General features: G+C 46.9%; 1 protein-coding gene across 7 annotated transcripts in view; it reads right to left on the reverse strand.

Moving 5' to 3' along the window:
* The window catches only part of LOC128341946 (alpha-2-macroglobulin-like), a 161,361-nt gene that overhangs the window by 99,122 nt on the left and 34,481 nt on the right, over positions 1-27,758 (reverse strand). For 2 of the 7 annotated variants that reach the window (XM_053288619.1, XM_053288618.1), the window contains exons 2-5: positions 18,143-18,326; positions 11,737-11,893; positions 7,156-7,208; positions 5,116-5,136 (exon numbers count right to left, since the gene is read on the reverse strand). In XM_053288619.1, the coding sequence (XP_053144594.1) occupies positions 5,116-5,136; positions 7,156-7,208; positions 11,737-11,893; positions 18,143-18,326 (415 nt within the window). Of the gene's footprint in view, positions 1-5,115; positions 5,137-7,155; positions 7,209-11,736; positions 11,894-18,142; positions 18,327-21,280; positions 21,403-21,576; positions 21,603-23,445; positions 23,492-23,607; positions 23,631-27,014; positions 27,157-27,758 lie in introns of those variants that run through there. The other 5 variants (XM_053288620.1, XM_053288622.1, XM_053288623.1 and 2 more) reach the window with 5 other exon arrangements.

The raw sequence follows: 27,758 nt of genomic DNA on the forward strand, positions 1-27,758 counted from the left end.
CATCTTTTGTCATCGTGGTTGCGCAAGACCTCATCCCCATCCCTAGGCAAAACAGCGCCCGTCACCAGAGAGGCGACCTCGGCATCCACGGGGGGGACCTGGAGCGTGTCCATTACCGCCTTGGTGGTGGTATAAAGGCGCTTGACACCGGGGGGGGGGCCTTAGCCTTAGTAGGGTGATCCCATTCTGAGTGAATAAAGTCCTGGAAAAGTTGTGGGCAGGGTACCACAATCTCAGGTGCTTTTAATGAGGGTAAAACTGTGGTGACCCCTTCAGAGGAATCTTGCGGGAGGGGCACCACCCCCTCCAACCTCAGAGTCTTACGGGCCTTGTGCAAAAGCACAGGGAAATCAGTTGTGGAAAACAGGCGATATGGGGCCTGTGTGGTAGGGGCATTATCTCCCCCATCCCCCGACAGTTCACCCTCTTCCCTGTCGGAATCTGAATCCTCCGAGTGTCCTCCCCCCCCCCGACGGAGAATCGGGTAGTCGAAGGCTGCGGGGGAGAGCCCTGGCAGTCGCACATAGGCTTAGAGTGGGAGGGCCAAGATCGCGCTGCACAGAAGGTTGAACTGCAGCAGAGACGAGCGGAACGTTAGCGCTCTCAGGACCGACCTCCCCCAGCCTTAAAATGGGTTCCGCGGCAGCAGAAACGCCTCCCCTCACATTCAAAATGGCGGGCGCTGCAGATTGGGTGGGAAAGCGATCCGCCAAGGCGGGAAGCAACCGCCCAAACTCCTCAGCCACCACCCGCCTTAGAAGAGCGGCAAAACTGGGGGGAATCTCCTCCTCACTGCCATCCACGCCGCTGGAGGGGCCCGCGCGCTTGGCGGGAGGCTCCACGGACGGGGAGCCAGGCGAGGGAAGGGGGGCGGAAAAGACTTGCGTTCCGGAGGTCGACGGTCCATCCGACACCTCCTGGTCAACGAGCACTCGACTCCCTCAATTCTCGGCCGTGACGGGAGCGATAGGCGAGCAACCCTTGGCCTTTTTGGCTGCCGCCCGCTTGTCTTTTGAGCCTCTTTTCGCCTTCTTGCGTTTAGTTAGTTTAGATTGATGAGTAACGGGCGCGGGAGTGGTTGCCGCCGCCCACTCATCCCGACACACTGAGGGCGCCACAGAGTCTTCCGAGAGGGAGGGGGAGACCCCCCTTCGGGACAAACAGATTCGGCTGCCATTCCGGCCCGAGGAGTATGACCTCTGCGGGTGAAGGGCTGCAGACGGCTGGCGCAGCACAAGGAGCCCCTATAACCCCTGCTAGCCCAGAACAACACTGACCTGACCAGCACAGCTCAGGACAGGGGAGAGACAAGGAATACCCTGACTGGATCAGCTCAGGAGTAGCACAGAAATAGGGCTAAGGGCAGGCGAAAGAAGTGGAAAAGAAGAGGATAATAGCCAGAGCAAACGACTACAGCACCTGCTGGAGCGAGACAGGGCGAAGCCTGAAGCCTGAGGGGATTGCCCCTCCCTCCTGTCACAGGAGAAAAGCTTCCTGATTGGCCCTGTCTCAGAGCAGGAGGTCGTGACAACCCATGATGCTCTCGGATGCCATCCTCTTCTGAGGGAGAAAAGGAGCATTGGGGTTTGGCTTGGGCAGGTGGGGGGCAGCGGGCAGTTGCCTCCATAATGCTAGGAATGGCAGATTGGCCTGCTGCCTTAAGTGCTGCTTGGGCTGAGCCTGGCTCTAGGAGGAGTCCCCAAAGTCAAGCTGTTGCACCAGCAAAAGTCTGGCAGGAACAGAATGCATTTTATAGGGGCTGGAAGCCCCGCTTCTTCCTAGAGCACAACAGGCCCCGGTTCAGAGCATATATCCAAGGCGAATTGCCCTCTTCCCAAGAAGACCCTGGGAGCTTCAGCACCAGTTCTGCCTTGACCTGGCTTTGGTGCCGCCTCTGTTCCTATGGTCTCAGGGGAAATGGGAAGAGACTCAAAGCTGGAAGAGGGGCCCAGATTTGGAAGCACCAGATCCCCTGTGTCCTTCCGAGGCTTATCCCTGTGGGCATTTTCAGGAAGATGCTTAGGGGTTCTTGTGGGACCCTCATCAACGCTAGGAACCCCCTTTGCTGCCTGCTTCTCCTACTCCTTCCCAGAGGCAGCCTGGTCAGGGTTCAAATCCTGCTGGGTCCTGATAGATAGCTTATACTTAAGAGTTGATGCCCAATCATGCCTTGCAGTCAGGAGTACAACCCTCAGTGATAGCCAGTGTGCAGAATTACAAGGGCGCAGATAGAGGAAAAGTTTGAGAAGCAACTCCTGACTTTATTTTATTTTATTTTTAAATAGAGAAGGGAAGACACTTTGCGGGGAGAAACATATGTTTTGGGGAGACAGAAAAGCACTTCTTGACATGGGGAAAGAAAGACACTTTAACTGTTGGGGAGAGCAAGAACACTTTGTGGGAAGAAGGAAAGCTGGGAAAGAAGGAAGGTGAACAGGCAACATTTTTGAGGGAAGAGTCTGAGGGGGAATCTGCACCCTTGAGGAATTGTTCACGAATTGTGCAAAGAATGAAAGACAGATCCTTTCACAACCCTACATGACTTTATAAGGCAGCACTGAGATTTTCTGGCTCTCACTGTTTGCGAACGGTTTAAGGACACAAATGCTTTGCAGATTGCAGCAAAGCAAAGAAGACCTTTGTCCCAAGGCTTTTTTAAAAACCCACAAAAGCTCAATAAGCATTGATAAGAGAAACATTAGGTCTTTGGGGGTGTCTGTCTTTCTTTTGTCCTTATCGACTCTTCTAGAATGGCTGCCTGAACTGAAAAAGTTCCTGTGTTCCTGTGTTTGTATGAGCTGGAAAACCCAAAGGGCATGCCTTGCCCCATTCACATGCACATCTCACTGGAGAATTCATCTCAATGCAGCTTATACAGGAGAATTCCTCAGGGTCTGTGTTGTACCATTTGTGGGCCAAATCCCCCATCTTGCCAGACTTCGTAGTGCCCCAAAGTTGTACCCTGAGGCAACTGTCTTGCTTTGCCTCCTTGAGAGGCCTCTGGAAAAGGTGTGCAGAAACAGGGTATAGGTTACTGAATATTTGCCAGGACTTTCTTCTCAAGTAGTCCTTTCAGGAGGCAAGGTGAACCTCAGGCAGCAGGTTTTTGGGGTGGCAAAATACCACCCATTGCAACCATTGCAGTAGCTCTTTGAGACCAATCTGAGCTCCACAAGCTTTGAAAGGAGCGCCTCTCCTCACACTGCTTGCAAAGTTTGCAAGAAGCACAAGGAGAACAAGAGGAGGCTGCTGGTAACCTGTCCACCCTGTCCCTCGAACCACTTTCAAAGCTTGCAAGGGTCAGTTTTGAAAGAAGGCTGGCCCGCACTATGGTTGTGGGGCAAGGCAGCATTTGGCAACCTGCCTCAGGCACCAGTATCTTGGGCTACCCCTGCTCCTTCTCAAAATCCACCAAAAACCTCAGGAGACATGTTTTGGTTTGCATTAGGGTTGTGCGTTTTGAGTTTTTTTTCTGTTTTGTTTTTGGCCCAAATCCGAAACACCCCCATTTTGTTCTTTGTTCAAAATCAGCCAGTCCGAAACACCCCAGTTTTGTTCTTTGTTCGAAATTGCAAAACCCGAATCCAAAACGTTTTGGATTTTAAAAATTGGCCATGGGAGAAAAACTAGTGGGTGGGAGTGGTAGTGCCCAATGGGTGGAAACTACCACCCAAATTTCAGAAGAATTGGGCAAAGGGCTGATTTTTGGTGAATTTTTGAAGTATAGGATTTTTCCCATAGGGAAGAATGGAGGTTTCAGCAAAAGTATAGCTTCATGTTGGGGGGAAAGGGGTGGCCCAGAGCAGAGTAGGGTGGGTAATAGTGCCCAGTGGGGGCAAGGAAGCTGCTAGAACTATTTCAAAGGAATTGGGCAGAAAGCTGATTTTTAAAGATGTAACGGAGTTTGCGCGTCTGTAAAGTTCTTCCCCATAGGGAATGATGGACCTCCATAATTCCTGCCCCATAAATGCACTTGGGGGGCACCAGGGTGGCCCAGAGCGAGTGGTGGTCTAGAGCACATAGGGTGCCAACCACCCACATGGGTTGTTAACCCATGGGGTACTGGGTTCTTTAGTTTCTGAGATGTTTGAGTGTAGATTCAGATTCTCTGGTAGCATCTGAGAGTGGATTCATGGTTTTTCATTGAAAATTTCATATGCTACCAGAGAATCTACACTCAGAACACCTCAGAAACAACAGAACCCAGCACCCCATGGGTTAGCAACCCATGGAGGTGGTTGGCACCCTGTGTGCACTACACCACCACTTACTCCCAGCCACCCCAGTGCCCCCCAGGTGGATTTATGGGTCTTCTGAAACCTCCATTATTCCCTAGGTGGAAAAAACCTTAAAGAAGCGTAAACTTCAGCAATTCCTAAGTAATCAGCCCTTTGCCCCATTCCCTTAGAATCGCTTTGGGCACTGCCACCCAACCCTGTTTTGCCCCTCAGGCCCCCTTTTTGCCCCAAATCCACCCCAGATAACATCAACATCACACATCAACAACAGCAGAGCTTTGGAAAAAATCAGGCAGTTTTCCAAAGGTTATGCACATTCACATCTCCCCCCCCCCGCCCAAAATTCAATTGATCTACACACAACAGTATGAAACAACAACAATGAAATGCATACTGCCCCACTAGCCAATGAGGGTAAAATTTACCCTTAAATTTGCTTAAAAGGAATAAGGAGGCAATTGCCAGCAGATCAGCCCATACTTTCGCTGGCCAATCTGCGGGCTAGAAGGGCTGGAAATTCAAACAGATATCAAAACTCAAAATGGAGACTGAAGGAGAAAGACTTTTTGGGATTGCAAAATGGAGTTCCAAAACAGCCAAAACAACAAAACGTTTTGTATCCGAAACAGGGACGTTTAGTTTTGGCTACAAAATTTTCTGTTTTGAGCACTGGGTGTTTTGTTTTGGCTACAAAACAGCCGAAATGGCCTGTTTTGTGCACAAAACCTTTTGTATCCGAAACGAACCGCACATCCCTAGTTTGCATCTTTCTGCTTCAGCTGTGAAAGGAAATATCTGCAATGGTCCGTATGTAGCATCCACATTGTTATAAGTTGCCATTGTGAGAGCAGGGTGTGGAAGGAAATGGCCCACTTACCTGGATGTAAACCAAAGGAAACTGTGGAGACAAAACAGAGGAAAGATCAGAGACAGCAATCGATGATAAACTGATGCAAGGCACATTTTGCCCTCCCCATACACCCTCACAGGCATGGGAGTCACTTTCATGGGGTATGACACCACCCCACTGAGGAGTGTAGTGAGTCTATATTTCACTCACATGGGTCAAACATGGGTCTTTCCCACCCAACTGTCGCCACACCAATGAGGAGAATCAAATGTCACTCGGGTACACTCTTGCAGTAAGGGGGAAATCTACGAGGGCTCTGCACAGGCTAAATTATTGGGCCCGTCATGATCCTGATTCCTATTCTGGCCATTCTCACATTGTGCAAATGATGCAGAGGGTGGCCAAGATTGCATCAAGCTGGAGTATTCCTGTGATGACTCCCATGGGGGTCATCAAAGAGGATTCCTCAGAGGAAGACCCAGAGCAGGGGGAGCAGGCTGAAACTCCGGCCGACTCAACAGAGCCAGTGCTGACAGGCCTGCAGGCCCCCCGCCTCCTCCTCTCCCTCCTCCTGATGAAGCTTCTGAGGCCGCTGAAGTCGAGGTGCCTGCCCCCGATCCCTGACAGCGACGTCTGGCCAGAGTACAGGCTTGGAGGGAGGAACACTGTAGGTCGGAGAGGCTGGCCAGAAGGAACAGGTGTCCCAGCTCTGGCCCGGCTGCATCTCCCTGACAAGGCCCAGCTGCGGTGATGGGTGGGGCTCTCAGCACACTGCCTATTTAGAGCGGCCCGAAAGCTGGGTCTGTGCTGGAAACAATGTCTGTGGTGACCAGCCCTACTGTGAGCAACCTTGACCTAGAAATCTGGACTTCTTTGTTGTCGTCTGACCCTGATCCTGTGGAATTCCCGGTGTTGACTTCTGACAATGTTTGTGACTACTCTCCATTCCTGCCTGTTGGCTCTCCCTTCCCCTCTGAAAAGAGTGGTTTTTGCAGCTATGTACGGTTAATATTTATGGGTCATTGAATATCTAGTTGTTCCTTCCCATGTTTTTATGAATACTAGACATTTCTACTATTTGCACCTTTGATAGTTTGTGCCATCTTCCATGCATATACATGTTTTGTCTTGTTTTATAAATTGCAGTTTTAAGGTTGTTTGACAGTGGTGGGATCTTTTGGTTGGTTTTGTGCATTTGGTTGGACCCACCTAGGTCCTTTTCATTCCTTTTGGCTTCTTGCCCTGGTGTATTCTAGCATGGTGAACTGGAGGGCAAGGTGGTGATTTATTTATTTTTATTTATTAACATATTTTTATACTGCCCAAAACTTATGTCTCTGGGTGGTTTGCAACAAAATAAAAACAGAAAGTAAAACATTAGTTAAAACTAAAACAAAAAGTTTAAAACATTACAATTTAAATTTTTTAAAAGAACAGGCCTCCCAGAGTTATCTGGTGGGCCACTGTGTGAAACAGAATGCTGGACGAGAGAGGTCTTGGGTCCAATCCAGCAGGTCTGTTCTTATGTCCTAAGTTATCCTTTTAATTTCAATGGGGTTACTTTGAGCAATTTTCCTCATCATGTCAGCAAGTAAAATCTAATGAAGAATGGCTAAGTTTAAAATTCTTGCATCATCATCATTATTATTATTATTATTATTATTATTACATTTATATCCCGCTCTTCCTCCAAGGAGCCCAGAGCGGTGTACTACATACTTGAGTTTCTCTTTCACAACAACCCTGTGAAGTAGGTTAGGCTGAGAGAGAAGTGACTGGCCCAGAGTCACCCAGCTAGTTTCATGGCTGAATGGGGATTTGAACTCGGGTCTCCCCGGTCCTAGTCCAGCACTCTAACCACTATAAATGTATGGATCCTCTGTTTCTCATCATTGAATCAGATGGAATCTTCCACGATCCAACCTCCTCAGTAGTAATATGGCTTGCAGAAGGCAGTGGTTAAGGGGAGGGATGTGTTTGTGAGTTGAGCCTGAGAATGCTTTGTGAGGGGGTGTGTGTGTGAAAGAGAGAGTGCATAGACTACTATGATGTAATGCTGAAACTTACCTTCTCATTCAAGGGTTGGAAATCTTCATTCAGAGAGACAATTCGAAACCTAACTGGAAAAGGGGAAGGGGAAGCATTTTAGTATGACCTTGTAGCTATGTATGTGGGAACATTGGAAGCTGCCGTACTGAGAGGCTGTACACACGAGCCCTGGGGTAGGGCTGCTCATGTGAAGCACCAGGATCGAGGCCGATCCTGGTGCTGCCCTGCCGGGTATTTTCCCTGGGCTATTACCCCGGTCGAAGGGTATGAGCATGCCCTTCTACCAGGATCCTAGTCGTGTGTTGCTCGGGCTGCCTGCCACTCGAGCAGACACAGAGCTGAGCATCAACTGCACTTGGCTTGCGGGGGAATCCCCCAATGCACCATGCTCCTCGGGATTTCCATGCTCCGGTGGGATTTCTGGAGGCCGGGCAGCATTCCCTTGGCCTCCAGAACGCTGCACCACTTGCTACATTGGTGATCATGCGTGTGGCGGCATGGCACGAGACTGGAGAAGATCACGTGGGGGAAGGTAGGTATGCTCCTGCCTTCTCCCCAGCCCTCCCTAGCCACCAGGGATTTCAGTCGTGTGAACAACCTTCAAGTCAGATCACTGGTCCATTTAACTGGTAGCAGTTGTCCAAGGTTCCAGATTAGAGTCTTTGCCAGTCCTTCCTGGAGATGCCAGGGATGGAACCCGAGACCCTTTGCATGCAAAACTGATGCTTTCCCACTGAACGACACCCCATCCCCCTGTGCATGCATATCATAGCAGAGGACCAGCTTTGCCTGCAGAAGCTCCTGGGTTCAGTCCCTGGAACTGCCAACTGAAAGGAGTTCAAGGTGACAGATTTTAGCCCAACAGCAGATGCCCTAAGAAGCAGCAGCCCTATGTGAGCACGCTTAGGAGCATCACGCTAGAACTCAGCTTGTCTCATGAACACACGTCACATATTTGAAGCGACTCTATACTGAATCAGACCCTTGGTCTATGTAAACCGCTTTGGAAACTTTTGTTGAAAAGCAGTATATAAATACTAGTTGTTGTTGTTGTCCCATCAAACTCAGTTTTATCTACACTAATTGGCAGCAGTGGCTCTCCGGCGTTTTGGGTAGGAGTCTTTCTGAACAATATCTGAGGATGCCAGAGACTGAACTTGAGATACCTTTACATTGAACTACAGCCCCTTATCAACAACAATCCTCAGAGATACCAATCTGTCCCTTACCTACAGGGGCAGTCCTTTCATGAGGCAAGGTGACATGGTGTCCTCAGGGGGCATATTATTGGAGGGCCAGCAGGGTGGCAAAATGCCCTCACTGCTACCATTGGACCAGCCATTCAGGAGCTATATGACCTCTACAAGGAGTACACTGGGGAGCAAAGAGAAGGCTGCCTTCCTCACACTGAGGGGCGTAGCAAGGTTGGAGTGGGCCCAGAGACAAAATTTTAAAATGCATCCCCCTGCTCACTGAAGCTCAGCTCATGAAGTAAAGAAATCTTACATGAGGCTGATTAGTGGTAACAAAAAGCATATCTATCTATCTATCTATCTATCTATCTATCTATCTCTCCTATGTGCCACTATGGAACATCATCCTAAATTATTTTTAAGAAGGTTTTGTAAATTGTGGACGATGCAAGTCATTTAATGGTACTAGAGAAAGACATGCTGTTCTGGTAGCTCCAGGACTTAACACTCACATCAATTTCAGAGGATGAATACAACTGAAGGAAGCCCGGGCGGGTGTGCGGCTGGGGGAGTCAGTCATGTGACTTGCCTCTGGGGGCCCCCCAAGGCATTGGGCCCCCAGACAACTGTCTCCCTTGCCCCATTATAGTTACACCCCTGCTCACACTCCTTGCAAGGTTGCAAGAAGCAGAAAAAGAAACTGCTGGAGGCATTCCTTCCTTCTTGTTCCCTGTACTACTTTCAAAGTTTGCAAGGGTTGTTTGCTTGTTTGTCTGTTACATTTTTATACCACCCCAGCTGATAAGTCTGGTGGTTTACAATAAAAACAAAATGACAAACAAAATACTACAATGACAAACAAAATAACAATTAAACAATCACAGATTTAAAACCATCTTAAAACAATGTAAAACCATTTTTTTAAAAAAACCCTAGAAGGTCAGATAGAAGTGAGTCTTAAGAGCTCTCTTGAAGGAGAGGTAGTATGGTTGAGCCTCAGATTTCTTCAGGGAGCTCATTTCACAGCCTAGGAGGAGCTATGGAGAAAGCATGATCCCGAGTTAGCATCAGACAAGCCAGCAGCAGCTGGAGACGAACCTCTTCAGGTGACTCTAATGTGTGGAGGGGGCCATGCAAAATAAGGCACTCTCAGGGCCTTTTTAAGACTCTGAGGGGCTTGGGGGCAGGATGTTCATTTTAGCCTCCCTCTTTCTTCTCTCTAGCTGACACATTGTGCAATGTTACACATGCGGTGGAACGTAAGATTTGCAGAATTGTGGAAGCACAAAAACTGCGTGAACAGAGTTGTACAACCGTGAGGCCATTACAATGGCTGCACTGTCATCTAACCCTGTGCAGTTTTTATAGCTTGCACAACATCCTGTTCTGGGGATGTTACACTCGCCCCAAAAGAACAGATACATAGTTTGGGAGTGCTCTTGCATCCTGGACTCACCCTGGTGTTTCACGTTGAGGCTATGGCCGGGAGTGCTTTTTACCAGCTTTGGCTGATATAACAGCTCCACCCATTCCTTGAAGAGAGTGACCTCAAAAAGTGGTGCTTCAGCTGGTAACCTCCAGGTTGGACTACTGCAATGCTCTCTATGTGGGGCTGCCTTTGTACGTAGTTCAGAAACTTCAGTTAGTTCAAAATGCGGCAGCCAGATTGGTCTCCAGGCTAACTCACATCATGTCTGTTCAATATGTTTCCAGGAGAAATATAAAGTGCTGGTTATCACCTTGAAAGCTCTGAATGGCTTAAGCCTGGGTTGCTTGAGGGAACACCTTTCCCTGCAAGATCCCCACCACTCCTTATCATCAGGAGAGGTCTGTCTTCGGGTACCACCAGTTCATCTGGTGGCATCCTGCGATCAGGCTTTCTCAGTTGTCATCCCTAGGCTGTGGAACATGCTCCCTAAGAGTATAAGAGGCTTACTGTCTTTGGAGGGCTTCAAGAGATGACCCATCTTTTCAACCTGGCTTTTAATAATATTTAATTGGCTTTCAGTGTTTTTAAAATGAGTTTTATGTTAATTTTAACTGCTTTTATTTTGTTAATGATAAAATAATTAAAGGTTATGTTATTTTAATTTTTGCCTATGTTAACCTCCCTGAGCCGTTGTGGGATGGGCAGTATATAAATGAAATGAAATGAAATAAAATAAATAAAGGTGGTGCTTTGTGCAACTGTGCAAACACTACATTCCGGGGTGTGCACAAACCATTCGATGTCTAACCAGTTCACATCGAACCGGAATGATTCGCTAGCCCGATTGCGAACCGAACCGGGGTCGGTTTGGTCTGCGAGCACACCAAGCCCAGTTTGAGCGGAACAATTCCACATCAAAGGGCAGTGGAGGAGCAGCGTGAAAGGTAGTCTAAGGTGCTTACCAGCCCGGCATGGCTGCTGGTGCCGCCGCTCGCCGTCCCTGACCCCCAGTGCAGCCCAAGCGCCAATGATCCCTCTTTAATCAGGCTGCCTGCACAGCGGCAGCACAGTTCTTGTCTCCATGGATGCACTGGGCCAGGCCAGTAAGTACCTTGGACTACTTTTCTTGGCTCTTCCCCACCACCCTTCAATGGATTCCTCAACCCTTTTACTTGTAAAGGGGAATCCTCACCAGATTGCCACTCAAATTGCTGAACCATGTATTGTCACTCAAACTGCCAAACCAGTTCAGTCAAACGGACCAGACCTGCTGATCAGTTCGACTGATCCAGTTTGGTGACCCGTGGTTTGGTTCGAATTCTATTTGAATTTAAACCAGACCATGATTTTGGGTTCATGCACACTTCTAGTAACATTGTGCAGTATGTTAGCCACTGTATCCTGTATCAATATAATAACCCAACATGTTGAAATAACTCTTGACTCTGGGGCTATATTTTAGTTGTTACTGGCTTGAATGAAAAGGATCCATTTGATCATTTCAAATATTGAACCATACTTTGATGAAGCTTTGAAGGATTAGGCCCAGGACAGTTGCCCCCTTGCAACCTTTCCTCATAAAAGGCCCTGGGAACTCCCTAAGGGAGCCTGGACTTAACCTAAGCCAATCAGGGCTTTAAAAGTAATAACCAGCACTTTATATTTTGCCCTGAAATGTATTGACGGCTAGTGCCAGGACTGATTTTGAAAAGAGTCTGGGCCTCATCAGGGGTATGGGGCAAGGCAGCATTTGGCACCTCGTCTCAGGCAGCACATTTCTCTGAGCCACACCTGCTTACATAAAAGGACCAACAAGGCAACAAAGGAGCAGATCTACAGCCCTGGAGAACTCAAGGCTGAAAATAGTGCAACTGACCCGGATTTATCAATGGGGCAAGAGACTAATCTGCATTGCATGAAAAGATTGTGCAGGCTTCCAAAGAATTCTTTCCCCTCTGGATCCAATGCAATGCTTACCTTTCTGTTCTGGCTTGTAGATGGGTTTGTCCGTCTGGACAAAGACCAGGCTTTCTGGGTTCTTGATCAACACCTGTTTTCGGCTTGAGAACTCCAGCGTCTGCCCCTTAACCAACACGGTGAGAAACGCCCGGTCGGTGCCACTCAGTTTGGGAATCTGGAGAAGGAGAATAATTACACAAGCAGTATTGGCACCTTTCCAGCAATGCACAGCTGCTAAATGGTCCTTGCCAGGGATTCAGATATATTTGCCCCATGGGTTGGCACCCTGCTAATAATGAGGGGGCATGGAATCCTATAATCTGACACACACACACACACACACACACACACACACACACACACACACACACCTACCTATAACCTGAATGGGTCAGGTATGCATAATTCCACCTGAAGCATTGACAATCCCGATCGAAGGGTTTTTCTGTTGGAGATGGAGTTCCAGTGCATCGACCTTTTGCACCACCTATCGTAATGACCACTAGGGGCATTGGGAATAGAGGTAGTTACTGAGGGTCTTCTTACCTGTCCCTGCTTTGCTTCTACTCTATGACCCCTGCCTTGACTTCTCAGGAACTTCCTGTAGTGAGTCAGTCCTCTTCCTTTCCTCCTAGAGAGGAGATGGAAACATCTCTCTCTCTCTCTCCCTACCTATCCATTATTTAGCTGATAGATAGGACTAGGTCTTTGTACTTCACCCATAATGTACCCATAATGTAATGTACTTCACCCATAAACCTATTTAGTTTAGATTGTACAACAATCTCCATATGTGTTCTTTAAATGACTGCAACAACTAACTCAGCACTCTACTCTGTAATTGGAGTGGGTAGCTTCTTTTGGCTCTTCGCTAAATAATCACAAACGCCAACATTGTCCAGACTGCAATAAAAAAATAAAAAAATGCAGCTTGACGAATCTGTGCATAAGTTGCATGTGAGAGTTTTCTTGGTCTCCCAAGAAAGGCTTGTGAGACCAGCTGGGACTTTACACGATTTTTGCAGTGGCACCTACTGGTCAGCTCTTGCTTTCCATGAATAACCCACCCTCTTCTCCATTTGCCAGGAAAGTGCTCCTGAAAAGGGATGGGTTATTCAGAGAAAGCAAAAGCTGGCCATCAGGTGGAACCATGGAAACTGCACAAGGTCCCTGTTTTTTCACACAGTGCATCATTAATTCTCTGCCATGGAATGCGGTGATGGCCACTAGATTGGATGGCTTTAAAAGGGGCTTAGACAAATCCATGGAGGACAGGTCTATCAATGGCTAGTCTTGATGGCTGTAGGCTACAACTATGACTATGACTACAAATTGATTGATTGATTAAGTGTCATCAAATCGTTGTCTACTCTTAGCGACCACATAGATAGATTCCCTCCAGGATGATCTGTCTTCAACTTGGCCTTTAAGGTCTCTCAGTGGTGCATTCATTGCTGTTGTAATCAAGTCCATCCACCTTGCTGCTGGTCATCCTCTTCTTCTCTTTCCTTCAACTTTCCCCAGCATTATGGACTTCTCAAGGGAGCTGGGTCTTCGCATAATGTGTCTGAAGTATGATCGTTTGAGCCTGGTCATTTGTGCCTCGAGTGAAAATTCTGGATTGATTTGTTCTATGATCCATTTGTTTGTTTTCATGGCTGTCCATGGTATCCTCAAAAGTCTTCTTCAGCACCAAAGTTCAAAAGCATCAATTCTTTTTCTATCTTGCTTCTTCAAAGTCCAGCTTTCGCATCCATAGAATATCATGGGAGAAACCATTGTCCAAACGATTCTAATCTTTGTAGGCGTAGATAGGTCACGGCATCTAATATCCTTTCCAAGGCCTTCATTGCAACCCTACCAAGTGCTAGTCTGTGGCATATTTCGTGACTGCTGGATCCTTTATGTTTGATGGTGGATCCTAAAAGGCAGAAGCTATCCACCACTTCAATATCTTCATTGTCAATTCTGAGGCTGGTTGCTGTATCCATTGTCATTAGTTTAGTCTTCTTTACATTTAATTGTAGTCCCATTTTTTTCACTGTGCTCCTTGACTTTCATTACAAGAGCTTGCAGATCATCCACATTCTCAAGTTAATCTCAACTATCAGAGTAGTGTCATCAATGTGGTGCAGGTTATTGATGTTTCTTCCTCCAACTTTAAAACAACACTCATCTTCTTCCAATCCAGCTTCTCTCAGTTTATGTTCAGCATATACATTGAATAAAGAAGGAGAAAGTATACGGCCCGGTCTTACTCCTTTGCCGATCAGGAACCAATCTGTTTCACCATGTTTTGTCTGGACTGTGGCTTCCTGCCCTGTGTACAGGTTTCTCATGAGAACAATGAGATGTTCTGGGATGCCAATTTTCCTAAGGATATTCCACAACTTGACATGATTGACACAATCAAAGGCTTTTCTGAAATCAATAAAGCACATATTGACTTCTTTCTGGTATTCTTTGGCTTTCTTAATTATCCAGCATGCATCAGCAATGATGTCTCTTGTTCCTCAGCCTTTTCTAAAACCAGGTTGAACATCCAACATATCCTTTTCCACATAGGGCTCTAATCTGCGTTGGATGATCCTGAGCATTATTTTGCTAGCATGTGAAATTAAGGATATTGTGCGATGGTTTGCGCAATCTGTTAAGTCTCCTTTCTTTGGTATGGGTATGTAGACTGACCTCTTCCAATCTGTTGGCCACTGTGTTGTACTTCAAATTTGCTGGCATAGTTTGGTTAGAGCCTTGATTGATTCTTCTTCTGTTGCCTGCCATATTTCTATAGTTATTCCATCAATTCCTGTAGCCTTCTGACTTGGTAATGACCAGAGTGCTGATCTAACTTCATGTTCCCGTACTAGAGGTTCTTGCAAGTAGGGAATATCTTCTAGAGCATCTTGGACATTGATGTCCCTGCTGTACAGATTTTCAGTATACTCCTTCCATCTCTGTTTGATCTTCTCTGAATCAGTTACTATCTGTCCTTTGACATCCCTTAACATACCAATTCGAGGTTGGAACCTCCCTCTGAGTTCAGAGATCTTTTGGAAAACTTGTCTTGTTTTTCCGTGTCTATTTCTATCCTCAAGTTCTTTACAGATGGCATTGTAGGCTCCTTGTCTCTTCTAACAGCTTTCTGAAATTCCCTATTAAGTTCCTTCCTGGGGTCTTTATCTTTCTTAACTTTGGCTTCTCTCCTCTTCTGGGCAATTTCCACCGTCTGTTCTGACATCCATTTAGCTTTTTTCTGTTTCTTGGTCTTCGGCAGTCTCTTTTCACATTCATCCTTAACAACTCTTTGATTTCATTCCACAGTTCCTCTGGTTCCCTATCAATGAGGTACAGAACTTCAAAGCAGTTCCTGATGTTCTCCTTGAAAATGGTGGGTACAGTCTCAAGATCATATCGTGGAAGCTGGATAGCTTTGTTTTTCCGCTTTAGCTTTACTTGGAACTTGCACATGAGTAGTTCATGACTGATTCCACCATCAGCCCCCAGCCACGTCTTTGCTGTGATAACTGGGCTCTTCCACCTCCTTACACCAATAATGTAATCTATTTGATTTCTGTGTATTCCATCTGCTGATGTCCATGTGTATAGGCACCACTTTGGTTGTTTGAAGAATGTGTTAGCAATGAAGAGATCATTGGCTTGGCAGAAACTAATAAGTCGTTCTCCTGCTTCATTTCTGTTTCCTAGGCCATATAGGCCGACTGTGTTTTCCTCCTTACCTTTTCCAACTTTGGCATTCCAGTCTCCAACCACCAGCATCACATCTTGCTTGCATGTTCTGTCAATTTCAGACTGGACTTGAGCATAAAACTCATCAACTTCCTCTTCTTCTGCATCAGTTGTTGGGGCATAGACTTGAAGAACTGTCTGAAGAACTGTCTTGAAGAACTACAAATACAACTGGATACTGCAAATATACTGAACTGATACTACTGAACTGCAAATACTACTGAATACCTGTATTACTGAATACTACAAATACCTGTACTACAAATACTGAACTGTCTTGAAGAACTACAAATTCAAATATTTGTATACCACTTTTTAACAAAAGTTGTCAAAGCAGTTTACATAGAAAAATAAATAATTAATAGTTGCTTCCCTGTCCCCAAGGGGTTCACAATCTAAAATCTGGATACCTCCAGGATGCCTCTGAATACCAGTTGCAGGGGAGCAACAGCAGGACAGAGGGCATGCCTTCATCTCCTAGTTGTGGATTTCCCAGAGGTATCTAATGGGGCACTGTAGGAATTAGGATGCTGGAACAGATAAGCCTAGGGTCTGATCCAAAGGGGCCCAATGTAAATTTCTCAAGATCACTCTCCCCTTTATCATTTCATCCTAAGTTACAGTGGAGGGTAGGGGGACTCCTTTTAGCAATTATGACTGTGAGCATGGCAGGGTGCTTAAAGGAGGTAAAGGGCACGAAGGAAATGATTATTCATGAAAGGATCGTGTTATAAAGAGGTAAAAAGACTTCTGAACATAAAAATAACTGTTCATATCCTACTTAAACATGTCTGATGCCAGCAATTCAAATATGTACCTACCTGTAGATACCCATCAATACTTGAATTTCACTGGCAGGAGCTGGAGAATGCATAATGTCAGGATCTCATGATATGGGATGAGTGTTTCCATATGTTATGGAGTGAGGGGACTGGCTGGCAAGTGCTGCCTTCAGCAGAATGTCTCCCTCGCAACATCAAGTTCTGCCCTAATGTGTGGTGTGCTTTTTGTGACTATTTAATCTGAGGGAGAATTCTGTGCAACCTGAAAGCTTTCAATACCTAGGAATATAGGAAGCTGCCTTATACCAAGTCAGATCATTGGTCCATCTAGCTCAGTATTGTATACCCAGACTGGCAGTGGCTTCTCCAAGCTTACAGACAAGAGTCTCTCTCAGCCCTATCTTGGAGATGCCAGGGAGGGAACTTGGAACCTTGTGCTCTTTCCAGAGTGGCCCATCCCCTGAGGGGAATATCTTACAGTGCTCACAGTGACTCCCATTCAAATGCAAACCAGGGTGGACCCTGCTTAGCAAAAGGGACAATTCATGCTTGCTTCCACAAGACCAGGTCTCCTTCCAAAAGCTGGCATGAGATGAGCCAGCTTAAAAAGCTAATGCAGTCTTAGACTACATTAACAGCAGCACAGCATAGGGTCCAGATGACAGGAAGTAATCATTCTACTCTATTCTGCACTGGTCAGAGCTCATGTGGAATCCTGCATCCAGATCAGGACCCTGTATTTGAAGAGGGATGTTGATGAACTGGAATGGATACAAGTTACCCCTGCTAACTTGGCAAAGAGGCACCTTTTAACGTGGCGATTATCTTTATTTAGCAGGAGGAGAGTAACTGGCTGTATCCATCCACCCTCAGCACAGTAACTCCAGTGACTGTTGCTGGTGTCTATCTGATGTTTCTTTTAGATTGTGAGCCCTTTGGGGACAGGGATCCATCTTATTTATTTGTTATTTCTCTGTGTAAACCACCCTGAGCCATTTTTGGAAGGGTGGTATAGAAATCGAATGAATGAATGAATAATAAATACAGAGGAGGGCAACCAAAATGGTGAAGAGCCTGCACACCAAGTCCTATGAAGGACAGTTAAAGGAGCTGGGTCTGTGTAGCCTGGAGAAGAGAAGACGAATGATGGTTGTCTTCAAATATCTGAACAGTTCCCATTGAAGAAGGATCAGACTTGTTCTCTGTTGCTCCTGAGGGCAGGACTGGTACCAATGGCTAGGGAAGTGCCCGGAACCGCTCTTCCGCATTTTGGAGGCAGCGGGGCTACTCCCTTAAGGGCGGGGGAGGGTGCACTTACCCCTCCTGCCGCATTTCCCCTGCCGGCGCTCTGTTGTATCAAAGCCCCTCGGGGGGGCAGCATACCTCCCTGCCGCCCCGTCTCCGTCCTCAGCCAGAAGTGGCCAGAAGTACCGAGCGCGCAGGCACCCATTGTGAGCCCCGATGGCCAAAACGTTTTGGAGGCTTCTATAATGGCCTCCGAAACGTCTCGGGCTCAAGCCTACTAATAGCTTGGAATGGCAAGGAAGTGGATTTAAGCTAGACATTAGGAAGGATGTCTTAACTGTAAAAGTGTTCGACAGTGGAACAGTCTGCCTTGCGCAGTGAGGGGCTCTCCTTGGCTGGAGGTTTCCAAACAGGAACTGGACAGGCATCTGTCAGGGATGCTGTAGCAGTTTCTTGCACTGAGCAAGGGTTGGGCTAGAAGAGCTGGAGCAGGGACCCTTCCAACTCTTAAGATTAATCCTAAAAGGTATTCCTTTGCTGACTCATTGGAGTCACTTCAACGGCTGCACGTGGCGGTGCTGGTTTTCTCTGGCAAAAGGCCAAGCAAGCTTGGTCAGGATTCCAAACCGAACCACGTCTGAGAGACTGACCTCGAATGGGATGCAGCTGAAGACATCCCTGTCCAAAACCACGTTACTGATCAGGGTCTTATTCTCTGCTCCATATTCAAGGGTGACACTCAGCGTGACCGACTCATTCAGGTGGCTCAGCTGTACACAGACCTTCTCCGGAGTCTCTGTGTGGATCAAGAAGGGAACCAACACCAAGTATTGTCTGGAAAGAGGGAAGGGACCCAGTCAGAGGATCAGAAAGGACTCTGAATGTGGTACAGTATAGCAAGGGTTAACAAACATGGTCCCTCAGATGTTGTTGGACTACAACTCCCATCATCCCCAGCCACAATGGCCAAACACATACCATTGCAGCTAGGGATAATGGAAGGTGCAGTCCAACAACAGCTGTGGACCCTTGTTTGAGAACCTCTGCGAGTTCAACTTTCAACCAAATGATTCCACATTTAAGTATGTATGATTCCACAGGTACATATATATGTACTACCTTAAGTGGCACAGAGAGGAAATGCATGACTAACAAGCAGAAGTTGACGGTTTGAATCCCCACTGGTACTCTATTGGGCAGCAGTGATATAGGAAGATGCTGAAAGGCATCATCTCATACTGCACAGGAGGAGGCAATGTTAAACCCCTCCTGTATTCTACCAAAGAAAACCACAGGTCTGTGGGTGCCAGGAGTCGAAATCAACTTGACAGCACATTTTACATTTAAGTATGTATGTATGTATGTATGTATGTATTGCATGATGGTGAACCCCCTAGGAATCATTGATCTGGGCAGTATAAACATGCAATATATACATACATACATACTGATCTCATTCAATGTCAGATCATGGGGTTTAAAATTATTCTGCAAGGAAATGTGTACCTGTCCCATTTAATGCCCTATGTTTGAGAGTTCATCTTTCAACCAAATTATTGCACATTTAAGTAGAGTAAGAAAGTAGAGCACTCTTGTGCAACTGTGTACACATTCCATTAAAAGGTAGATGGAACATTGCGTAGTCAGTTAAAACAATTAAAAAAACAACAATTGGATAGCTATCAAGGGCCTAATTGAAAATATGCATTTTTAAGATCTCCTTAAATGCCGGCAGTGAGGTCAACTCATGCATCTTGAGAAGGAGCGTGTTCCAAAATTCAAATATTGGTTAGCCTGGAACAAAAGGCTGGACTTCTGTTTGTTTGGTAAAGACAGATTTCCCCCCTGGAACCAATTCCCTCTTCTTCTTGTTGTTGTTGTTGTTTGTTTTAATATAAATTTATGAGAACGTTCTTAAATACTGAAGATTAATTGTGCACTTGTGTGAAACAGAATTTAACCTCACAAATAATAAAAGTGAGACCCAGAATAAACAAGTGGAACAAGAGTTAATCTCTTTAATCTGGATGCCATTAAAAGATACTCAATTAAAGGGGGAAAGCTTTGCTTAAAAAGCATGGAAATTCGATGGCCCACGATGTTAACATCATGGGGGCAAAAGAACATAAGATCAGAGCTGCTGGATCAGGCCCAAGGACTACCTAGTGCAGCATGCTGTTTCTCACAGTGACCCATCAGGTACCTCCGAGAAGCCCACAGGCAAGAGGTGAGGATATGCCCTCCCTTCTGCTGTTGCTCCCCTGTAACTGGAATTCAGAGGCATCTGAGGCTGGAGGTGGCCTATAATTTTGTATAGTATCTATTGATAGACCTGTCCACCATGCATTTGTCTAAGCCCCTTTTAAAGTCACCCAACCTAGTGGCCATCACCACATCCTGTGGCAGAGAATTCCATAAATTAATTATGCGCTGTATGAAAAAGTACTTCCTTTGGTTGGTCCTGGCCATCAAATTTCCTGGCCATCAGTTTCATGGTATGACCTCTAGTTCTAGCATTGTGAGAGAGAAATTTCTCTCTGTCCACTCTCTCTACTCCATGCATAATTTTATACACCTCTATCATGTCTCCCTGTAGTCACCTCTTTTCCATACTAAAAAGCCCCAGATGCTGTAGCCTTGCTTCATAAGGAAGGTGCCCCTCATCATCTTGGTTATCCTCTTCTGCACCTTTTCCAGTTCTACAAATGACACAACACTAGAACCAGAGGTCACCCCATGAAATTGATTGCCGGTAAATCTAGGACCAACAAACGGAAGTACTTTTTCACACAACGAATAATCCACTTGTGGAATTCTCTGCCACAAGGTGTGGTGACAGCCAGCAACCTGGATGGCTTTAAGAGGGGTTTGGATAACTTCATGGAGAAGAGGTCTATCAACGGCTACTAGTCGGAGGGCTATAGGCCACCTCCAGCCTCCAAGGCAGGATGCCTCTCAGTACCAGTTGCAAGGGAGTAACAGCAGGAGAGAGGGCCTACCCTCAACTCCTGCCTGTGGCTTCCAGCGGCATCTGGTGGGCCACTGTGCGAAACAGGATGCTGGACTAGATGGGCCTGATCCAGCAGGGCTGTTCTTATGTACAACTAGCTGACCCCACATAGAGCGTCTGTGTGCTCTTTGGGGCCAGTGGTTACCTCTCCCCCACACTTCTGCCCCAGTCTCCGCTTCCAGGCCCAGCCGCCTCTCCTCCCCACCGCCATTCCCCCCCCCCACTTTCTTTCTCCCCTCCTGGGCCTTCCCTCCGTGTCCGGGCTGGGCCCGCTGCCACCTCTGGCCTCCACAGCCAGGCCCGCTGCCGCCATGGCAACCAATCCTCCTGGGTGCGCCTCAGCCAATCAGCTGGGCGCTGGGACGCACATTCCAAGGCACACCCAGGAGAATTATATATAGAGAGATGTCTTTCCAAAGTTATGGTCACCAGAACTAAACATAGTATTCCAAATGTGGCCACACCAAATGGACATGGTACTTGATGTCCACTCCGAGATATTGTATTGGCCGGCAAAATCTTAGCCATGGAAACACAATTTTGCTAGGCCGTCCATGCTCCAATCCACTACCTGCATAGGCTGGTGGCAACAGCAAAAGCTGGGGATTAGTGTGTCAGCAATGTTTAAGAATAATTTGGGAACATGCCTCTGAGCATATGGTGAGTGTTGTTACCTCAGGAGGCAACCATTACAATCAGCACAATTAGTAAAAGAGAGCCAGAGAAGGGATGGATAGGTTTACCACAGGGACTGATACCATAGGGATGAATAAGCTACCGTATGAATAGGATTGTGCTTGTCTTATTTAGTTCTGAGGTAAAATAAAGCAAAATAGAAGCAGCGGAGCCTATGTGACGGGCAGTGGTCCCTCTAGTTGTTTTCATCTCTGTGTGGAATGAGTTTTGTTCTGGGCGGCAGTATCAAGGCACTGTGTGTGCACTTGCATTCAGAGTGGGGTCTTCCTAATTCAACCTGAGTGGGCTCTAAAATTAATTGAGCGGACATCAGAAAACTTGTGAGCGCGCACACTTCTTAGAAGGAACAATGGTGACTGGGACTATTCTCTTCTTGACCTCAGAGACATGAGTTAAGTTATTTCAACTGTAATGGTTACTCTTTCAGCTCATTTCTCCTTCTTTGGGAGGGGGGAAGATATGCAGGCCCCTTTCACAGCTGTTTCCAAGGCAACAAGGGCAGGGGCTGTTCCCTCCACTCCCCCTTCTCTGCTCACTCTCTCCCTCCCCTTTTCTCCTCATGAACATTTCGTCTCTACTAGGCATGTGCCAACTGGACATTACGGGGGGGGGGCTCTTTTTCCTTAGTTCATAGAAATTCGAAACATATTTTCTTCGACAAGGCTAAAAAGGCCCCTCTACAGAAAACATATCATCTTATTCCAAAGATACCTTTCCCAAAGTAATTCAGTCAGTCTATGTTTCCCTATTTGAAACAAAGAGACCTCGGTATAAAGACAGGAGGAAAAAAGACCCAGCTGTGGTCTTGAGGTTTCATGTCTGCTTTTCATGTCTCCTTGTAAAGCCATTTCCCCATGGATTTGTTTAAAACAAAACAAAACAAAACAAACCCTGACATGCTTGTTGAGCAGACAATTCTGAGTGTAACAATAATTATTATTTTTCATTATTAATGCCCCTCCGAGCATGACTAGTGCAAATGGAGAGCTTTGAGAAGCCACAGAAGGTTGTGTGGAGATTGGTTGAAATAACATGATAGTTATTTGAGCTATTATGCCTCTCCACCTATAAAACACAGTCATTCCCATACCTGTGTAATGTGTAACTTCAGGGTTGCAAGGATTTCAGTTTATTTTCCAAGAAAAAGCTGCAGGCTCAATGAGTTTGAGAGCCAGTCCCAGCCAGGGAAACTCAATTTGAATTTTCAGTTAACAGAAAGAAGAGCCCTGCTTGATTAGAGGAAGGCATTAGGCCCTTTCACATGTTACGTTCAACACTTGTACAATGAGTGTATAGTGTATGCAGGTAAAGATCTGTACACAGGTGCAGTCCTTCACATATTATGCTGAATGCAGGTACAAAAGTACACTTCTTATCTGTACCATGCATTTGAAGGGCCTGTATCCAGGTCCACTTTTTAAAATAAACACAGATACAGTCATTCACACAAACACGTATTTGAGTGTACAGACATTTGTACACTTGTACAGCATAATGTCTGAGTTGGGCTTTTGTCTCATCCAGTAACCTGCAAGGCAGAGAGGGGAGAAATGTGGCGGCCGCTTGATCAGGGGCTGGGTTCCAAGCCACATAGATGACTCACTTGACTTTTTACATCATCTAACATACTGCAATGTTTTAGCTCTCCAGAAATGATCTGTCCCTTTTATTTTTATTTTATTTATTTAGATTTCTATGTCGCCCTACTCCCATAGGACTCAGGGCGGCTTACAAGCAAACATACACAACATGTATGTTTTGCAAGGAGATTTGCAAGGAGCACCTTTCCTCACACCCCATCCAAAGCCTGCAAGAAGCACAAGGAGAGGAGGAGGCTGCTGGCAACCTCCCTGCCTGCCCCGCACACCACTTTCAAAGTTTGAAAGGGTTGGGTTAAGAATTGAATGAATCACCAGGGCCTTTCCCAGAGCCAGTTTGGTGTGGTGCTTAGAGTGTTGGACTACGACCAGGGAGGCCTGAGTTCAAATCCCCAATTCAGCCAATGAAATCAATGTGTGACTCTGGGCCAGTCATGTATCTCTCAGCCTAACCTACCTCACAGGGTTGTTGTGAGGATAAACATAATCTCGTACATCACTCTGGGCTCCTTGCAGGAGGAGCAGGATATAAATGTTTACATTTAAAAAAAAAAAGATTGTGGGCTTTACCACAGGATTAAGTAAAGGAGAGCGAGTAATGAGGGCATATATTAGCCACATAAGCGCAGTAAAGAGAATTCCGAGAAACCTGGGGTCTGTCCACATCGGTGGTGCTTTAAGAGCGTTCCTCTCCACTCCTCGCTGTTCTTTTCCATGCACCATCATACTACTTGCTCCCCAGTTTTTCTCTGGCCCCTTTTGGCCAATGGCTTTCTAGAGGAGGCAGAACACCACTCCTTCTCTTTCCTACCTGTGCATGTGTGGTGTGCCTCTTTGAAAATTTTCAGTTGGGCCCATGGAAATTTATTTCAATTTCTTTCTTTTTTAAAAAAACAAAAAACTTATTTTGGGGGAGACTTCCACAAGACTGATGACTTCCCTGAAACTTGATACATCCCCCCTGCTGCTGCCATAAAGCCTGAGGTAAAAAATTCTGTCTATTGCCAGCAGGTGTCACTGTTCTGCTGGGTTTTGTGTTTAGATAGATTTGGTTAGATTTATCTGGGTTTCTGTCTGTCTTTGCTCCCCCTTCTGTCAGTCAGTCTCGTGGAAGATCAACCAGAGAAGTGGGTGAATTGCTCCCGCTTTAGGTAGTAAATCTTCCGCAAGATCACAGAGTAAATCTTTGGTTTTTTTAATTTAAAAAATTCTAATTCTAGTGGTGGTGGGGAATTGATGAAGATATGGCTCTGGTAGGTCAGTGGGCCATTACAGGGGAAGGGAACTCCAAAATTTAATTGCTGTTTCCCCTTCCAGCATGCCTACCACCTCTTTGACCTTAGAGAGCAGTGCCAATTACCCCCAGAATCTCACCTTATTACTCTATAATGCCAGGTTTGTCAGAAATAATTCTGAGATCATCCATGACTTGAATATGTATGAAGGAGCCAACCTGGTATGTGTTACAGTTATGGAGACCTGGTCAGGAGAGGCTAGTGGTACAGTTGGCTGTGTTCAATAAAAATACCATCTCCATCTCCAGAGCCCCTGGTGGTACAGTGGTAAAACTGCTGCCCTGTAACCAGAAGGTTACAAGTTCAATCCTGACCAGGGGCTCAAGGTTGACTCAGCCTTCCATCCTTCCGAGGTCGGTAAAATGAGTACCCAGAATGTTGGGGGGGGGGCAATATGCTAAATCATTGTAAACTGCTTAGAGAGCTCTGGCTATAGAGCGGTATATAAATGTAAGTGCTATTGCTATTACCTGGATCAAAGATCAGCTCTCTTTTTGGCAGTAAATTCCATAATAAAATAAATATGTGTGGTGTGAATTCACTCTCTCTAAAGCTGAGAGGCAAATTCAGGCTGATTCCTGTACATATTTACTTGGCACGGAGGCCCACTGAAATAAACAAGGCTCACGTATGAGTAAAGCTGTACAGGACTGGGCTGTAAGAGTTGCCTTCCAGGGGGAAAGAGCAGGATCACCCATTCAAGAAAAAAGGAAGAGAAGGAGAAAGAAATGATCATCATGCAAAATAGTCATCAAAAGACACCGAGGAGATTCTCACGATCCACCAAAAGCGGGCTTTGGGAGACTAGCCCGCTTTTGGTGGGTCGTGTGTTGCCACAGGAGCTGCGTGGCTCCCGGCAGCAAACCCTCATAATCCCCCCTCCCCTTAGATGAGGTTAGCGGAGCGAGCATTCCACTAACCCCTTCTATTTGATTGTGGGTTGCTGCACCGCGGCAACACATGAGGAGACCCCCACCGGGAGGCTGAAAGAAGCCTCCCGGTCCTCTCCAGGATGCCCCGCACACTCACGTGGGGCATCCTGGAACTTTCGGGGGCTGCACAGCCCCCGATCCCCGCAGCCCCTGCTGGCTCCATGATGGAGCCGGCAGTCGTGTGAGTGGCCGATCTGGTGTGAGTCGTGTGAGTGGCCGAATTATGACGGAGCCGGCAGTCGTGTGAGTGGCCGATCTGGCCGCCCAGGGGTGCTTCCCTGCTCGTCTGCGGGGAAAGTGGGCTAAGCCTACTTTCCCTGCTAACTACCTAGAGGCAAGTCTCACTGATCGTGAGACTCGCCTCATCCTTTCTTTGATGCCGTTCACATGCACAACAAAGACTGGGCTTGGCTGCTTAAGCCTGATCTTTGCTGCACATGTAAACCGCCAAGATCCACATGGGAGCCCACCACGTAGAAGTAAAGGCGAAATGGTGCCCAGGCTAAGTGATCGTGTGTCAGTGCCACATGGCTCCCTGTGGAACCCACACACCAGCAGCCTCCCGGCCAGCATCAAATATCCCCATAATGCACCATGCACTTGCCAGACCAATGCACCGTGCACTTGCACAGTGCATTATGGGAGTTACGGGGGCCTCCCGACCTCCAAGCCTCAGTGCTGCCGGGAGCAGACAGCAGTCATCTGAGTGGGTGATCCACTGCCCAGCAACAGCAGGGAGAAAGGGCTCCTTGTCTAGTCTTGAAATAAAAAAAAATTCATTGAATTTTCTAGTTGGAAAGGAGCTTGGAGGTCTTCTAATCCAAACCCCTGCTCAGTGCAGAAAATTGCAATGGCATCCCTGACAGATGCCTGTTCAGCCTCTGTTTGAAAATGTCTGATGAAGGAGAGCCTACCACCACTGCATGGGGCAGCCTGTTCTACTGTTGAAAAGCTTTTACCGTTAGGATATGCCTTTAGGGCAGATGAATCAGAACTGTAGAGTTGGAAGGGAGCTTGGAGGTCTCCTAGCTCAGTGTTTCTCAATGATTTTGGAGACATGGACCGGTACATTCTTCGTGCGCAGTTTCCCGGACCAGCAGTTAGTAAAGGGGTCTTCCCCCTCGCCACCACCCCTACCCCCAGTGATGTCATGTGCAAAGGGGGCAGGGCCCAGAGACCTCGGAGCCCAGGCCAGATCTCCAGAGCTAATTTCTAGGCAGGCAGCCCTCGCTGCTGGACAATGTTCATTTCACTTCCTCAAAATGAACATTACCCAGCAGCGAGGGCTGCCTAGAAATGAGCTTTGGAGAGCTCTTGGTGTGGCCCCTGCTGGCCCGAAATTGTTTTTTTGCGGGGGTGATTTTTATTAGTGATGCCTCGCAGACCGGTACCCAACGCCTCGCGGACCAGCACTGGTCTGTGGACCAGTGGTTGAGAAGCACTGTTCTAGCTCAACCCCCTACTCAGTGCAGGAAACTCCCCAGAGGTGCTCTTATCCCTGGACTTCTGGGCTGAAGTCCAGGGCCTCCACACACCCTGAGGGCCCGTAAGTCCATTTTAGTCTGTCCCGGGTGGTCTGGTCACATTAAAAATGTGTTAAAAATACTATATGGGGCAGTAGGGAGGCCTTCAAAGGGCTTTAGGTCCAGGCTCCAAAATCACCTAGGTGCACCTCTGACTGCGACGGCATCCCTGAGAGATGGCTCTGTAGCAATTTGCTTGAAAACCTTTAGCAAAAGAGAGTCTCTAGCAAAAGAGAGTCTAACACCACCTTCTTTTTTCTAACTTAATCTACTCCAGTTACCATCACAACATCTTGTGGCAGTGGGTTCCATATGTTAAAAGAAGTATGGTGAAAATTCTGCAAAGCTCTGTGAAGAGCCACACTCTAAACACCGCGTTCCAAAGCAAACTGGCAGAACTAAACCACTCAGGGAGGGAGCAAGGAAGAGAAAGGAAAGCTCCCCGCCCCTTCCAAGCAAGCAGCTTACGGTTCTGTGGTAGGTGGTGGTTCTGTGGTGGGTGGTGAGGCCTCTCCTGGGAGGAAGAAGAGCAGCAGGAGAAAGATGCTGGGTCCCCCAAGTAACTGCTCCTTCCCCATGGTGCTCTCAGAGGGCAGGTTGGTCATACCTCTTGCTGCCCAGGCTTCCAGCTTTTTTATACTGGCTCTGGGTAAACAGATGAGCCGGAAAGGGAAAGGCTGGGGGGGTTGGGGCAGTATTGACCAAGAGGAGAAGTGAGAACTGCTGTCACAAGCCCACACAGTTGGTCCCCTGGCAAACAGTGAGGACATGAAGAAAAGAGTGTGTTGGCACCACTGTCTATGCGAGGCATCGCATTTGAACCAACCTATGCATCTGAACCAACATTGCAACAGCTTATTTCAGCACGTATGCCAGGCTTAGATTGGCAGAGTGTCAGAGTGTCACATGAAGGCCAGCAGGAATGCCTCCAGCTGTTTCTTCCAGTGCACTGGAAGGGCTTGAGGGGTACTGGAGTGAGAGCGATTCTCCTCCATCCCAACCTTATTTCTTTATTCCAGCAAAAGCTTCCTGAAAGCATGTGTCTGAAAATATCTGCCTGAAGCATGTGTCTCATGCCAGTTTGCACAAAAATATAAACAATAAACCCACAATTTAAAAACTGAGCAGTTACAACAGCTTTTAAAAAAAACCCAAAACAGTAAAGTTGCTGCTCAGAGTAGTCATCTTTCTGGGCTTATAAAAGGACTGCTG

The sequence above is a fragment of the Hemicordylus capensis genome, chromosome 2 (genome assembly GCF_027244095.1).
Source record: "Hemicordylus capensis ecotype Gifberg chromosome 2, rHemCap1.1.pri, whole genome shotgun sequence".
Lineage (NCBI taxonomy): Eukaryota > Metazoa > Chordata > Lepidosauria > Squamata > Cordylidae > Hemicordylus > Hemicordylus capensis.